Source organism: Dipteris shenzhenensis, chromosome 1 (genome assembly GCF_047967505.1).
Source record: "Dipteris shenzhenensis isolate YYH24624 ecotype China chromosome 1, Dip_SZ_1.0, whole genome shotgun sequence".
Lineage (NCBI taxonomy): Eukaryota > Viridiplantae > Streptophyta > Polypodiopsida > Gleicheniales > Dipteridaceae > Dipteris > Dipteris shenzhenensis.
This window is the reverse complement of record NC_141596.1, coordinates 31285282-31302557: the sequence shown is the minus strand read 5'-3', so window position 1 is coordinate 31302557 and position 17276 is coordinate 31285282. Positions and strand designations below refer to the sequence as shown.

The following is a 17276-nucleotide window of genomic DNA, read 5'->3' as shown; positions in this document are numbered from 1 at the left end:
TCCTAGACGAGAAGTCTGTTCTTATCTCCCAGGGGAAGGTGAGGATTACTTTGGTGCCATTGCAGGCGCTACTTCAGGTGGAGGTGAAGACCTTGCATCAGTGCACCGCTTCTTTCCTTTGTTGAAAGGAGGCTTGGAAGCATTTCCTGGCTTCCCTGCTTTCTTGAAACTCTCAGACTTACTGTTTTTATATCCGCTGGATTTTCCCAACAATAATGCATCAGCTGTGGTAGCATTCGCAATGAGTTGAGACATGTTGGTAATCCTTGTTTTAGTACAATAGTCCCTAATTTCCTTTGCCAGCCCACAACAGTATTTTTCAATCTATTCTGACAAGGGCACATGCCTATAAGAGCTGACCGGCAAGAGAGCTTCCCAAATCTTTTTGTTGTACTCTTCCAAGTTATCGCAATGAGCTGCATCCAACTTGTGCCATGCTGTCATAACATCTACCTTAAAGGTAGTGGTCAACCAGGTAGCTGAACACCTGCTTAAACTGAACGTGGGTGCTTTATTTTGGAGCAGCAAATTTGTCCACCACTGTAGAGCATTCCCCTTCAAGAAGGTGGCTGCCCTTCGCGTTTTAGATGACTCAGTAAAGTTCCCTCCTGAAAAGGTTGCATCAAACTGCTGCACAAAAGTTAAAGCCGTCAGCCTACCTTCAGCCCCATTAAAGGTCTCAAACTTCACTGCCACACCACTTCTTTGTAATCGTTTACCTTCCCTTTGAGTGCCAGATTATCATACACATGTGGCTGCAAAAATGGAGGTTGAATTGCATTCCCTCCAGCCTGTCGTGCATTACCACTACCCATTAGAGGGTTTGTCAAACCAGCCCCAAGCATACCAAACATACGTGTAGGAGCTCCAAAGGTTCTTGTCCTTCCACTTTGCATTCCTGGCTGCATGCCAATATTGTCATACATCATGTTGGGCATTGTGGGCTGCATTTTCCCAAATACATTGCCTTGCATCCCTTGCATCCCAAGATGTAAACCAACAGGGTAATTTTCAAGCATTCCTTGACCATCATTAACTTGACCAACCATTGCTTGAAATACTGAACCCCCACCAAAATACCCTAGATGCATAAAGGTTTGGGGAAAAGCTTGCTGCCCTTGATTTAGATTCTGAAAATCAGCCCGTTGGCCATGCGTAACCATACCAAGACCTTGAAAGGGCTGCTGCCCTGCAACTCCCTATACATTTGGCATTAATGGAGGCTGTCCATCCAATGAATCCACTCCAAATGGCTGTTTTTGAACCCCAGTAGGGTCCCCTGAATGAGAATGTTCCTTTCTCTCCTTGAATCTCAAAGGAGTATGCATAAACTCAAGGAACCTCGGGTCCTGCGTGAGCTGCCTGAGTGCTCCCATAGCGCTCGCTAACTGTGTCTTAAAGATAGCATTGGCTTCCTCTGCATCCTCAGCCTCTTTTGACCCTTTTGACTGAGAAGCACTCACCCCAAAATCATTTACCACTTGCTGTGCCTCAACATTTTGGTCATCCTGAAAGGCTCCCTTATGCATAGATTGCTCTTCTTGCTCATCCTGGGAGGACTACCCCTCCATATCCTAGTCATTATCTGTCAAAGACATATTTTTTGATTTTCTTCTCGCTGTAATCGAATTACAGCAAACAACACTTCACCAGAGACAATCGCAGGCTCACCTCCTTAAGAAAGATGGTGATGTCCCGGCAACAGAACCATGAAACCAACCTCAAGCGTAACAAGAGGATGGTAAAACATTAACCAAACAAAAGCGTTCACAAAAGAATACTCAGCAAACAATCCACGGACAGATCGGGGGAGCTATCAAAGCACAAAGTCATAGATTGGCCCCAAAGCCTTGGCGCCCCTTTCGGTACTTTTTTAATGATTGAAGAGTGCCACAAAGAGATTACACAATGAGTACCAACTCACACGCATTCAATGCTCTTCCCTCACTCAGAGGCATCAGTATCACAACACATTAGCCCTGCGGGGCTCTACAATCACACCCATGTGACCATAAGCATCCATACTCAGTGCAAACACCTGCATCTAACATGGGAGCCATTATTTACAGCCCTAGCAAGGCCACACGCTCCCCAATCAATCACAAGTGTTCACTAATCCACTGGGATACCCAAACAATGGGTGAAAGCATAATTGAGCTGCCCCCGGTGCTGAAAAGTACAAACAATATCTGCAAGCATCCATTGCGATCTCCCTACCAAGCAAGTCTCTTCAAAAACCAGCCCAATGCTCACGGGCATTCTCTAGAAAGGATAAGTGCAATGAAATCACCAACCAACAGCTCAACCAAGCTCATTCATGAGCTATTTGCACACCCATGTGAATCCAGAGCATGCCCTGTCAAGCTGAAATGTGCTTCCATTCAGCACTCAGCCACAGCCCATATTCAAAAGGGCAAAAGAGTGGCTGTCGTACAGCCCAATGAAACCACGAAGCCAGCACTTAGAAATCAATTCACACATCCTCGTAGTTCTCGTCCAAAAGCTACAGTTCAGAACCGTACATCCCACGCTGATTGTCAGTACGTACATGTACTGCCATCATCAATGACCCTGTACACTTGACCGTACAGCTCGCCATCAATGCTTCCGTACCGCTCAAAGCTCTGCATGTCACCATACCAGCAGCATTTAATGCGTTGATTTCCCCTTCCGTACCATTGTACGGATTGTATGCATTCTCTCCGTGGAAGCGCCAACTTCCGTGAGGCCTCCTCTGTTACGTGTTTCTGACCCCCGCGCCATTCTTTTACGTCCAAAATCTCTTGCCCAAGGCCTTCCTTGGCCTTCCTTTCCAAAAGGGGGGGGCTGCATGGGCTTGCCACTTGACAGCCCATCCCTTAGGCCCCCTCTATTGGGGCCTTTTAAAAGCCCACCAATGACCAACTTAAAAGCCCCAAGGTTTTTGGGCCCCTTTTGGCCCTAAACCTTTCTCAATTGCCCTCAAGGCACAATTTCCTAGGGGGACCTTGCACACCCCCATCCCTTGACCTCGCAACTTGATTCCCAGGGTCGAGGCCACATGCGAGTATTAAAACTCACGCCCTCATGACACCCACGCACTGAAATAGAGGTATTAGGCTTTTATGTTGCAGACCTAGACTATTGAGGGTCACCGAAACTAGATCATCATCATCGACAAGTGAATTAATGTTTGGCCAAATCTTCACCAATCTGCTTGATTTCTGCAATTTAGTCAGTAATAGACCTATTTTCTCTCCAAATGCCATGTACTCGTTGGTTTAGTTGGATCTTACAAGCCTCAAGCTTCTTTTGGATTCGTAGCTTTCTTGATGTGTGAGATCAAAATCTCTGAAACACAAAGAGACATCCAATGCAACGCTTTCCAAGATTTTTCAACCCATGCTTTATATCCTTTCACCTGCTCCTCTGTTGGATTCTCTTCTAGCAAATAGAGGCATTCATCCTCACCAATCTCCATAAGTCTTTTTCCATAAGGAATTGTCCATATGATACAATCATATCATGTATTTGTCCTTAGTGAGTTTGTCACCCACTACCTAAGTAACTTGTGAACTCTCTGTCATATTCATTTCAAAGTTGGAGGCATAAACAAGCTCAAATTGCAAGGATTTCCACACTTTAAGTGCATACAACAAGCTGAATTTCAGCAGCTTGCAGCAACTTTTTGCTGTTTTAGGCAGCCCATATCTTTTCTAACGGAAAATCTGATGCAAATACTGTAAGAAAGCTGACTCCTTACCACCAAGAAAAAAAGCTATAGCTGTAAGTGGGTCTACAAGGTGAAGTGTAAGCGCGATGGACCAGTAGAACACTATAAAGCAAGACTAGTTGTAAAGGAATATGTGTAGACGCATGGCCTAGATTATGATGAGACATTTAGTCCAGTTGCAAAGATGACAATGGTTAGGATAGTGATAGCATTGGTTGCCATGTATGGCTGGGAAATTATGGCAAATGTATGTCAAGAATGCGCTCTTGAATGGTGATTTACAGGAAGAGGTGTATATGCATCAGCTAGATGGGTATGTGCATCCTAAGTCCACTTCGCATGTGTGTAGATTGAAGAAGGCACTATATGGATTGAAGCAAGCATTGCATGCATGATGTGAAAGGATCAGTAAGACGTTGCTGTGCATGAAGTTCAGCCAATCAAAGGCTGATTACTCTTTGTATGTGAAGTATGAGGATGGCAAATTGATGGTGTTGTGATTAATGTGGATGACTTGATCATTACGGGGAGGCATACAGGTGAAACTTCAGCTCTAAAGAAAAGACTATCACAGGAGTTTGACATGAAGGATCTTCATGAGCTTCAATATTTCTTGGGCATTAAGGTGATTGACACTCCTACAGGTAAATGGATGGTGCAAAGGCAATATGCCTTGGGTATGCTAAAGAAGTATGGGATGACAGCATGCAAGCCCATAGACACACCGCTTGATCAGAATGTGAAGATGTTGGATGATGGCAAATACATACAGGATGTCATGATGTATTGGAAAATGGTTGGGAGTCTCTTATATCTAACCATTACACACTAAGACTTGAGCTACGCAGTTGGAGTGATCAGTCGGTTTAGGCAACAACCATGTAAGAGCCATTTTGAGGTCATCAGAGGGATTCCACTCTATGTGAAGGTAACTAGGAGCTATGGCATGTTTAATGTAAAAGATGGAGGCTTATGCTTGTATGGACACATGGATGCAGAATCGCAGATTGGGCTGGTAGCATCATGGATAGGAGGTCTACTAGTGCATATGCGTAGTGCTATGGTCTGCTAGAGTAGGAAGAAGCACCCTACCGTCGCCTTTTCTAGCACGGATGCAGAGTATCGTAGAGTAGGCATTGCTGCATGTGAAGAGGCTTGGTCGAGGATCCTACTTGCTGATTTTGGGATCCATATTGAGGAGAGTGTTGTCATTTATTGTGACAACATGAGTAGCATTATGCTAGCCAAGAATCCAGTCTACCATGCCAAGATGGAACATATTGAAGTGCACTACCACTTTATAAGAGAGAAGGTGATTAGTGGAAAGGTCCATCTAGAGTATGTCAAAACGAATGAGCAGATGGCTGATATATTCACCAAGGCTCTCGGGGAGGAGAAGGTCAAATCCTTTCGAGAAGCATCTGGTGCAAGCTCATTCTGAGCTTAAGGGGGAGTGTTAGAATAGATGTTGTACACACTATGATATTGTAAGCATTGTATGTGTGAAGAGACCCTAATGAAGATGAGGGATGATTGAAGAGGAGAGTACATAGAAAAGAGGGAGAACCAACTTCCATTCCTTTGTCAATCCATCTTCTTCCTTTCTACATTCTTCTCCTTCATAGGCATTTCACTTTATCCATACTCATTCACATAATTTGGTATCCCCTTATCTTCATAAGGGTCTCTTCACACATACTATGCTTACATTATCATAGTATCACAACATCTATTTTATGTGAGACCCTTCAAGATCTATGGGACTAGTGATCGCTATTAACTATTAGTGATCCCTTACATCCTGCGAAAGAAAATCCAGGGATCACTATTAACTATTAGTGATCCCTTACATCCCTATTAACTATTAACTATCAGCAGCCATTATGCCCATAGCTCCATTCATCTCCTCCCCTTTGGCCTCTCCACCATTCGCTCCTTTCAGCAGTCCCCTCTCCCTCTAGCCTCTCCCCTTGCTCCTTTCAGCAGTCCCCTCTCCACCTCTCCTTTTGATCAACCCTCCCCCTCCCCTCTCCCTCTCCCTCCACGCTCTTGCTCCGCTCAGCCCTCCCCTCCACTCACTTGCTTCCTCTCCCTCCCCTCCTGCCACTCAGCCCTCCCCTCTCCCTCCGTCTCCCTCTCCCTCCCTCTCTCTATCCCTCTCTGCCTCCCCCACTTCCCCCTTAAATACTCGTTGCTAAGGGCGGCTATACGAACTTTCTAGATTTCTGAGAACTTTCTCGATTTCCCCATACATTAATTCGTCATAGTTTATTCGGCGCCCCTTGCTTATGTTACTTCATCCTAGGTTAATCAGCACCCCTTGCTTACGTTACTTCGTCATAGGTTAATCAGCACCCCTCCACAAAAACAAATGAATTAATGTGTTTTTACCGACTAGGGTCCCTATTGATTTGTGTTGCTTCCATTGCCTTGTGCAATATCCAATTGGCATCCATCTTCTCCACTGTTGAGGTAGGCCATGAAATGGCACAAAGCTGCTTCTTCGAGAGGTATCATACATATCTAAGCGAGTAAGATGGGGTAGGTTGTCTGTGCTTTAACCCCTATCTCCTCTATGAGAAAGCATTTATGCAAAGTTTCTATTCTTTTCTAGTATGAGTTCTTTTGAATTGCAATAGCCCGTGCTACATTGAAGTTCAATAATTACTACTCTTTGCTTCAACAAAACGTCTTTTTGGAATCACCACATCTGTTCACCCTTTGCTTTAGAAGCTTTGGCTTAGTTTTGCCAATGCATGATCCTTTGTAAAGTCGATTGGCACTTGGGACCGTGCCACTTTTTAATGCTATATGTTGGTGATTATGGCGCTTTCAACACGTTGTGCGTCGATACCGAAAATATTGTGCTGCACATATGACTTTTTGCGAGTCATTTGCAGGCTTAGCCTCTTGTGTGAAAGTCATGTTGTTAGTATTTGAGTCTCGTCTTCCACATGCAGCAGAGTTTACTCTCCAATGAAATTCTTGCAGTGCTGCCTTTACAATTGTCTGATTTGCAAATTGCATCTATAGATCTCGTGTCATGATTTGCACATTGTTGCAACCACCTCTTTTTTATTGTCTTTGTCGAAGGCTTGAGGTTCTTGGCAGGATGTTCTGCAAAGATTTCCACATTCGTCTTCTTTGTTGTGGACATTGTATTGGGGATCTCTCTCGGGCTTTTTATACCTAGGCTCAGGTTGTGCGCCTGTTGGAAATGAAGGATAGAGTCACTCTAACTTCACAACCTATGTGGAATAGGAACATGTCTGTCGCACTCACTCAATGATGTAGACCACACACTAGATCCTCACTCAAAAGATAGAGTATAGATAGAATATCCTAGAGAGAGAATATGAGAGAGAACTCAAATGCATTCCTCCGCCAAATAGTGGGCAAAATCAAGCTCAGGGTGAGCACAAGATATCTTGCAAGGGGCTGGCCAAGATCTGGAACTCTCCTAGTAGACTACTCCTGCTTCGTGCTACCTCTCTGTAGAGGTCATTGATCTCTAACACCCCCTCTGAATGACACAACTGTGGGCCGATCCCCATGCGTCTTATGAGGTGCTCCATTTGCTCCCGTGGGAGAGCCTTCGTGAAGACATAGGAAAGGTTGTCGGTGCTCGGGCAGTACATCATTTCTAGGATGTCATCGACGATGAGCTCCCGTATGAAGTGGTAATGGACTGTGCATGAAACACTCGGTTCTTCGTGATGGCTATGCAACTTTGGTTGTCGCACATGACCACCGTTGCCTTCTCCTGAGTCACGTCCATATCCTCAAGTATCCACCTAAGACACAATGTCTCGCATGCTGCAATGTATGCAACTCGGTACTCCGTCTCTGTAGAAGAAAGGGCAACTGAGGGTTTGTCTTGCTCAGCTACCAAATGGCCCTTGATGCAAGCACAAAATCTCCACTACTTCCTTGGGATCGAGGTCATGCAGAACAAGGGCATCTTCATCTCGCAAGAGAAATACTGTCAGGAGATATTGAAGCGGTTCGAGATGGAGGACTGCAAGGATGTTGTGACACAGATGGAGGTCGGGCAATGTTGAGCATTTGTCACTCTTCAAAACTGGTAGATGCTAGCAAGTATCGACGATTGGTGGGCAGTCTATACTTTATCTAACCAACACCAGGCCGGACATCTCCTTTACGGTTGGGATGTTGTGCCAATTCTCTGCGAAACCCAAGGAGAATCATTGGAAGGCAGGTCTACGGGTGCTGAGGTATCTGAAGGGTACTTGCACATATAGGATTGTATACACCACAGGGATTGAGGCAGGCGGACTCTGTGACTCAGATTGGACAGGTGAAAGCGACACCAAGCGTTCGACTTCAGGTCACCGGTAAGGATCAGATCATCCACGTATAGGATCAGAACCAGCCCGTGACCCCCTTGGTATGGTCACCGGTAAGGATCAAAGCGTCCACGTATTGGATTAGAACCAGCCTTTGACCCCCGCTAAAAAGAGAGAGAGGTTTGCATCTGATGGCTTCGATTGAACCCGATCTTCGAGAAGAATACATCGATGTGGTGGTACCATGCTCTTGGGGCTCGTTTCAGCCCGTACAATGCCTTTCCATTCAAGAATGCTGACTTCACATCGTGATGGGCAGCCAAAGCGATCACCGTCCGAATAGTGAACATCCGGGCAGTGGGGGCAAAGGTCTCGTCGAAGTCGAGTCCCTCTGACTAAGCATAGCCTTGTACCACCAATCTTGCTTTATATTTGTCCAAGCTCCCATCAGGCTTGAAATTTAGCTTGTACACCCACTAGGTACCTATTATCTTCCGCTTGTAGGGTTTGGCCACCAAGTCCCAGGTGTCATTTTTTAGAATGGCGTCCATCTCTGCCTTCATGGCAACATGCTGCTACGGTATATCTTTTGCCTTCTCAATGGTGTGCGGCTCGTGGAGCTTAGCCATCAAGGCGAAGTTGGCCAAGGGTTGTGTCGTGACCATCGAACTCTGGAATGTCCTTGACCCCAGAATCTTGCAAGGTCTTCAGATACCACGTCGGTAACTTCCTATCATCGAAAGTTGACTTCGGGGGTGGCTCTGGTGCATTTGGCTTTTTCGCAGGTTCCTCGGGATCTTCAGTCGTCGCTACCTCTATAATGGTCAACTTGGGGTGTCGAAACTTGGGAAACTTTGATGACCTCTTCTTCTGCCTTGGACGTTGCTTCCTCAAAGACCACGTCCCTACTTATCAATGTCTGTTTCTTCATCGGGTTGGAGATGCGGTACCCCATAGATGCTTCACAGTACCTAACAAAGTCACATTCTTGCTCTTGGAATCTAGCTTTGACCTATCATCTTTATGCAAATGTACGAATGCATCCAGAACTAAAAATCCTCAGATGGGAGATAGTGGGCTTCTTACCGTAGTATGCTTCGTAGGGTGTCATATCTGCAACGGCCTTGGTCTTGGCCCTGTTGAGGATGTGAACTACATTATTGACTACGTCACCCTAGTAAGCTTTCGAGAGAGAGCTCCCTCTGATCTTGGTCAATCCCATCTCTGTACCCGTTCCGTGCTTTTGCTCAACAACCCCATTCTGTTGAGATGTGCGAGCACAAGTAAGCTGATGCTTGATTCCATGCTTTCTGTAGAAAGTGTTGAACTCTGTGGAGGTGAACTTCTCCCCTCGATCAGTGCGGAATGCTTTGACATCCTTCCCTGTTTCGTTCTCTACCTTGGCCTTCCAGTCATTGAATTTCTCAAATGCCTGAGACTTCTTGGTTAGGCAACATATCCAAGTCATCCCACTAAATAGAAGAGTATACCTAGACCTTGCAAATGATTTGGTTGACATTGGTCTGCAAATGTCGGAGTGGACCAGCTCCAATGGTCCCTTAGCCCTCGATGCAGCCTTTTGTGGGAATTGCTCCAGGCGTTGCTTGCCCTCCAAGCAAGCCTGGCAGACTTTCTCTACGCTTCTGATAGCTAGAAGTCCCTCCACCATCTTGGACTTTTGCATTTGTGTAAGAGTACTGTAATTGACATAACCAAGCCTTTCATGCCTCATTTTGGAGTGCCCATGGTCCCCATGAACAACTAAAGCATGTAACCCGGTATAAGCCGTCCTCCTTGACATCTTGGGCCACCCTCTGTCCATCTTCCTTGGAAGTGATGATGACTTCCCCCTTCTCGAAGAGTACCGACATCTTATGCTTATCCATTTGACTCACATAGAGCAGATTCTTGCACAGATTTTGGAATAAACAGCACACCGGAAATTACCTTCTCTTCTCCCGCTGTGGTGATGATCGAAATACTGCCAACCCCCTTCACATGGCACGTCGAGCTATCCCCATGGTCACCTTTGAGTCAGGATGGGTCCCCTCCATGGTCTTGAACCACTCCTCCTTATTGGACACGTGTTTTGAGGCACCGTTGTCCACGTACCAAGCCTTCTTGTGCCCGCTGTTATCCCCACAGAGTCCGCCCTCGAATCCAGGGCCCGGGTATCTCTATCCTCCCATGCTTCAAGTTCATCTTTGTCCACCGGCATCAAAATCCTGACCTTGTGATCTACAACATCCTCCGGCTTCGTGTCTACTCCTGTTGTGAGCTTCCACAGCTTCCGGGCCACAAGGTGACTCCGGATCTTTGCCTTCCAAATGGGGTGATTTGTCCCATCCATCCATGCTCCTAGACTCTCCAAAGTTAGGGGTGGTATAAGAGGGAACATGACTAGCGGAGGGAGGATGAATAGTAGTGCCAGAAGAGGCTTCTAACTTCAACATGTCTGCTGTAAATTTCACACAGCAAAGAATCTCCAAATAAAACGTGTGGTAGATGAAATAGAACTCTGCAAACCCGGTTCGAATCAAAGTCACTTTCCTGCAGAAGAACTGCTTCCTTCGATGTGAGAGCTTCTAGAGCTGAGAATCGTTCTTTCATACAATGTTCGAAATGAAGGATAGAATCACTCTAACCTCACGACCTCTGCGAAATAGGAACAGCTGTATCTCAATCACTCAATGATGCAGACCACACACTAGAACCTCACCCGAAAGATCAAGTATAGACAGCATATACAAAAGAGAAATCAGATGTATTCCTCCACCACGTAGTGGGCAAAACCAAGCTCAGGGTGAGCGCAAGGTATCCAGCAAGGGGCTGGCCAAGATCTGGAACTCTCCTAGTAGACTACACCTGCTCTGTGCTGCCTCTCTGTAGGCTTCTGTGGATGCTGTGGCTGATGAGAAATGAGGTGGGAAAGGGTCCCCTTATATAGGGGGCTGGAAGGGCCTCATCCTGGCCAACTTTCTGGTTGGTCCAGGGGCTAGCAGGCCGACCTGCTAGTCGGGCCTTACCTGGCCTCAAAGAGGGCCCCCTGGGCAGCCTATATAAGGGGCTGCCAGGGGCTTCACTAGGGCTGGCCTCTGTTTTCTGCTGGTATGCAGCCCAAACTGTCCCTTATAGCTACCCCTCACAATCATATGTTCCTGTGATCCAATGCCCCTTTTTCCACAAATCGGGGGCTCAAAGGTGGGGTCATTGATCTCTAACATCGCCTCTGAACTAGAGGACTGCCCAACTGGGTCCTCTGAGCAGGTGCAACTGGTAAAGCTCAACCATACTCTAATACTATGTGAGAAAACAGGGAGTCCTACCATATTATATTGCCCTTTACTATCAAGCACACACAATGAATCACTGCAAATCAAAATGCTCTAGAAGCTGAGAGAATTTGCACACCAAAAACTGCAGCAACTCAAAGGCTGCCTGCGGAATGTGAGGGGGCATGCCCATCATGTGGCCCCTTAAAGATGGCCAACCATGCTTATGACATCAAGTCATAGTATTTGCTTAGGCACTATGGTCTAGCTACACTCTTGTAACGTTTTTAACAATCGGGGCGTTCCTCCAGTGAACTAAATCCATAGCTCATCACTCATTTTTCCAACAATCTTACCTATCCAAAAAGCTAATTACCCCAAGGGTAATCCGATGAACTAAATCCATTGCTCATAGTTCATGTTTCTAACAATATTAAGAAGACCTCAAAGGTTTATTTTTTATGTTTTACTACTTCAAACGGGCTGGAACTGATGCAAAGGTGATGTTGAGTATCCTGAAGTTATAGTGCTTCAAAATAGTGTATCATATTCACTTTCTCGAATGACTCCCAAATTGATAATAATGACTTCAAAATTATTGTAGGACTATCAATAAACACGAGGCCTTAAATTTGTCTTGAAGCTAGCTTTGGAATGCTCTTTGAAAATGCCAAAAGGGACATGGTTTGATGCCTATAATGATCTTGAGTAAGAGCTGTCCAGAAGATGTCTCAGATCTCATACTGATTACCATCAGAACCATGGTTAAATGTGTCAAAATGGGCTTAAATGGACATGGAAACTAGGCCTGAAATAGCTTTGAAAATGAAAATTTAGAGGAATTTTCTTTGATTTTACAAATATATTTTTCTTTGGATTTAAATTGAAACTGTAATAAAATGCTTAAAAAAGGGAATGTTCAATTGGCAGATGGAAAGGAATATTCGAAGACATGGCGTTGATGATGGAATGTTTTGGAGATTTCTTGATAACGTAGTGTCATTGATGTGGTACACATTATGATGACGTGCCAATGTTGATGTAGCAGTAAGCAGATGTTACAATGTAACAGTCTGTGTGGCATTGATTTGGCCATTCTGGTAGTTCTGTTGGAGGGGCAATGATCATGTTAGCATGTCTGACAAACATGGCATTTGGCTTTTGGCTGTGTTTTGACTGTCACACGTGGCAAATAACATGTGAGGTAGAGGTGCTATCAGAAGATCGATTGCAATGAGTTAAGGTGATCAGAGACCTACAATTCAAGGTCGAAGTCCTCGCACTGCGAGCAACTACCATTCCCACATATTATGAAATATTTTGAGGAGTTAAAAGAGTCAAATTGACTCAGTGAGAGCATGGACTATGGCTCAAGTTCAAATCAGAAGTCAACGCCCAACCATGTGGCCAAAATGGTCAATGCTACCACCATGGGGCATGTCAACAGTCATGCCAATGTTAAAGGTTAGCTTGCTCAGTCGTAGAAATGAACTATACCATGACTGAGCGGGAGGGACTTGCCATGGTGTATGCCAAAAAAAAATTTAGGCATTACTTGTTGCTGGCAAACAAGTTTGTATTCTTTGTAGACCACTAGGCCCTCCTCTATTTAGTCAATAAACCCTGTATGACAGGACACATCACGTGGATGCTCACTTCTAGAGTTTAATTTCACTGTCGCTGTAAGGAAAGGATGTACCCACTTTATGGCTGATCACATGTCTCGTATCTCCAATGGAGAACCAGCAATAGGAGTGGAGGTTGGTCTTTTGGATGCCTCGCTATTCCTTGTCGATTTAGTTCTAGAATGGGCCCAGGAGATTGGCCACTTCTTAGCCAATAAATTCCCTCAGAACAAGGCCCTTAATAAGGACCAGGCCAGGAAACTCATTAAGGATGTGCACCATATCAACTGATAGCCGGCCAGCTCTATTGCATGGGCAAGGACGGTATAATGTGCCACTGCATTCGTGAGGATGAACTTGTGGAGGTCTTGGGCGGAACCCATTCAGGCATCACGGGTGGTCATTTTGGTGGGGAGCTTACGATCCATAAGGTATTGCAAGCAAGATTATGGTGGCCAACTCTCTTTGCGGATGCCTCTCTCAAGACATGGTGCTCATGAGTCCGTGGTTTCCACTCAATGCTATCTCGTACTGTGTGAGCTGTTTCTCAGATTTTTTGGATTCTCACCAGTTTAATTCTCACCCACACATGACAATGGCCAAGCTCCATAAAGTGAGCTTCCTTGCGACCAACTGGTCAAGGATCCAACAAATAAACTTGTGGCAGCAAATCTCCGAAACAAATCCTGATACCCTTCTGATTAACCAGAATACAATATTGAAAAGGAAGAAAAAGGATCTTTATACAGCTGCCATAGAGCACGGCATTGTGCCATCAAGTTGTATATGGATATAAATCCCACAATGCCATGTGGCATGACAAATACTAACCAGTCAATTTTTAGTTTAGTCTACATTGATTTGCATTGCATGATTGAGCATTCCTCCTCAACAAGAAGGTGTTAGGGTTTGAAGTTGAGAGGCTGCAAGGGAATAGAGAAAAAAAAACCTGGGTAAACAGTGGTGCAACAACAGAACAGACAAGTGAGTGAGGGGAAGCCTTCGTAAGATAGGAAAGGGGGCCATAAGAGGCGCACTGCATGGTTATCGCAGAAAGGAGCAGCAAGCACAGGATAAATTTAGCACAGGAGGAGAGAAAGGGGAACCTATCCTCGTATGGACAAATAGAGGGAAAAAGAAGACTCGAGGAGAAGACAAATTCCACAAACTCACAACTAGTGAAGGTAGCCTCTTCTCTCCTGATTGAGATTGTAGCCAGGAAGAATAGGTGATACTAGGGTTATGACATGACAACGTGCATGTATATGATAAATTCATCAAGCACTTCACCAAACAGTGAGAGCACTTTTGAGACTGGGACAGTATGCTTCACAATAAGTGTGCTCTCAAGCACAGGACTTTTCCTATGGCAGTTTTTGGGGTATGTTTTTCTTTTTTTTTTTCTTTTTTTTTTTTTTGGGGGGGGGGGGGGGGGGGCGGTGAGGGAGGGGCTCTATTTTGTAAGCCTTTGACACCTAGGCAGTTCTCTTTTCGCAAAACATACATAAGAAAAAGAACTTGCTGTACAACATAGGATCCATAGAAATACGGGCTAGTGTATTGTTGAGCTATCATCATGATGGTCAGTGTTCTGTCTTTGACGAATATTTTTCCTGAATCCTCTATTGCAGGTCAATTGGGTGTCAGGTCCAATGAAGCAGTTCTCCTAGGAGATGATCCAATCGCAGACAAGGAAGGAGCCAGAGCTGTTGGAATTGACGCATGGTTTGCCAGTTTACTCTCTGTGAGCTTTTGCATAGATTAGGATTCAGAAACTTTTATGATTATAGTGCTTTGATTTTTTTGTTATCTCTATGGATAAGGTTATGGAGAAAAGAGGTTCAATCGTTTGAGGAGGTAGCAGATAAAATTTTGCAGTGCAAGTCCACCCACTGTGAGCAAATTTGAGGTCAGAGGAATGAAGCAAAATCTGACTTGATTTTTTTTTTGATTGAGAAGTGGAATCTGCAAAGCATCAATACCTCATTAGCTAGTAATATCCATCTCCCTCCCGACACATCAAAAGCTACAACTTTGATTTTTATGTTCTTGTGTCAAGATTTTGAAGTTTTGTTACTTTCATTTTTCCCTTTTGTTGTGCAAGGCTCATTGTTGAGGGTATGGTCGACATGAGTACCGTGCAGTGGTTTGGTCTATGGATTACTGCTGCTGAATTCAAAAGACACCCTGTACTCAAAAGTGCTTCACACAAGACTCTTCATTGAGCAACTTTATCTGGTGTGCCTGTATCTTAACGGGTATAATTATTTTCACAACAATTCAAAGGACATTTTTAGTAGATTGTTAGCATGATCTTTTTAATGTAGGTTCTATCTCATCAAAACTTTTAACTCAAGTAATACCATCGAATAATTGGTTTTCTCATTTCATTCCTTGCAACAGTTATGACATCACCTACTGGTGTCTTAAAAGTGTGTATTTAACTAAGAGGTAAACTTGGCACGACTCTAGTGCCAAGTTGTGCCTTCATAAGGCTCTTTGTTGGTCAATTATGACATCATTAGTGGTGTCTTAAAAGTGTGTATCTGACCGAGAGATAAACTTGACATGACGAATTGAAAAGCCAAGTTGTGTCCCAAAGTGTTCGAACTAAATCAATTTCTTTCCAAGTGAGTTTGGCATTTTTGTACCTACATTCACCTACTTGCATGAGTTTATGGCCACATATTTTGGAAAAAGTTTGGATTCTAAGAGTATGTGCTTCCTATCAACAATTAAACGAGAAACATATGGGCATCCCTTTACTCTGCCTTCAATGTGACCTAAAAGAAAGTCCCATTGAGTGGGTTGCCAATGACCAAAAGCTGGAGACAAGTACATAATCAAATGTCACATCATGAAAATCCATGGATGTTCACCTTGCATGAATTGCAGCATCCTTTTTCCTTTGTGGGTAGCAATATGTAAGTGAATATTTAGGGTATTCAGTCCTCCATGTATTTTAGATGTACAAAGATGATCGCAGCCTAAGAGCTTTCTGTAAAAAACGTGACCTCCAAAAAAGCTCCATAATCGCAGCCTAAGAGCTTTCTGTAAAAAATGTGACCTCCCAAAAAGCTCCATAATAGTAGACATAAAACAAGATATGTCTTACTTGACAAGCATCATCAAAGGCAAATAAAATTGGATGTATACAACCATAATTGATTGAACTATGTGGTAGTACACATGTAAAGGCCACGTTGCTGGTTTCTAGTATTCTAATTTCTTCTTTAAGCACTTAGTCCATTTTTTAACTGCGAGTAACCGTTAATCCCTCTCTCAGCCATAATAAACAACGCCAATCCTTCTCATGGAGAGGCAAAAGCTTAGATGTCTGAAAATCGACATGTAGCTTAGTAGCCAAACCATATAACAATAGAGCACGCATGAGACATGAAAGATCCCCTTCAGTATTCTGGGGTAAGAAAAAGGAATCATAAGCATAGGCATGTGTAATCAAGGGTTTGTTGCCATGTATCTCCAGTCCTAGACATACGTAATAATATTTACACATACGCGTGCACGTGTACAACACACACATACACACACATACATTGGTGGCTCAAAGAAGAAACCTAAAGCATGCAATAATAGAAACTACTTAGAGATTGAAAAATAGGGATAATCATAACCAAAGCTCAATTGAATTGCAAAGAATAAATGACTATACAACATCAATCCTCCTCATTCCTATGGGGCTTGTTCGAGTCACATCCTGTAGAGTTAGCATGTGATTAGCTTACAATAGCATGCCATAAATATATAAGATATCTTAAAACAACGTGCCATGATTTTTGGTGGTGGGTAAACGCCACCGACAAAAATCATGGGAGAGTAGGTGACAAACAGTCGATAAGATTTTGCCGCAAAATAGGCAGCACAGAGCACCAAAGAACTCCACTAGAAAGTCAACTTCCTCATCAAAATAATGTCATTTGTAGGTGGCATGTGTAGTATGACTACGTTCACCTCTTAGTGGACTCAACTAAGAACTCTAAGGCCTTAGTCCCTTACTACAGCTTGCCACACACACACGCGCACACACGCACACGCACACGCGTGCACAAAGAGAGAGAGAGAGAGAGAGAGAGACAGAGAGAGATTTTACACACACACACACACACACGTCTACATATTTACATACATAGATATATAGATGTATATATACATATATTCATACACTTTTTTTTTTTGGTAATACTTTACATTGCTGTGTTGGAAACCTTAGAAGAGACAAAAACCCATCATGAAGTACAAAAGCTAAAAATTACAACTATGAGCTTTTGGCAAAGAAGTCAAGAGGACAAAGTAAACATCAAACCTTAGGAAGAAGTAGAGTTAGGCGTAAAGATGAAAT

At 44.0% G+C, this 17276-nt stretch overlaps 1 protein-coding gene across 7 annotated transcripts in view; it reads left to right on the top strand.

Moving 5' to 3' along the window:
- The window catches only part of LOC147905695 (uncharacterized), a 122489-nt gene extending 106995 nt beyond the window's left edge, over nt 1–15494 (top strand). For 4 of the 7 annotated variants that reach the window (XM_087381275.1, XM_087381266.1, XM_087381246.1 and 1 more), the window contains 3 exons: nt 14548–14641; nt 14740–14825; nt 15021–15494. In XM_087381275.1, the coding sequence (XP_087237401.1) occupies nt 14548–14641; nt 14740–14824 (179 nt within the window). In that variant the 3' untranslated portion in view covers nt 14825; nt 15021–15494. Of the gene's footprint in view, nt 1–13969; nt 14101–14547; nt 14642–14739; nt 14826–15020 lie in introns of those variants that run through there. The other 3 variants (XR_015541744.1, XR_015541743.1, XR_015541745.1) reach the window with 3 other exon arrangements.
- Nucleotides 15495–17276: the final 1782 nt, after the last annotated feature.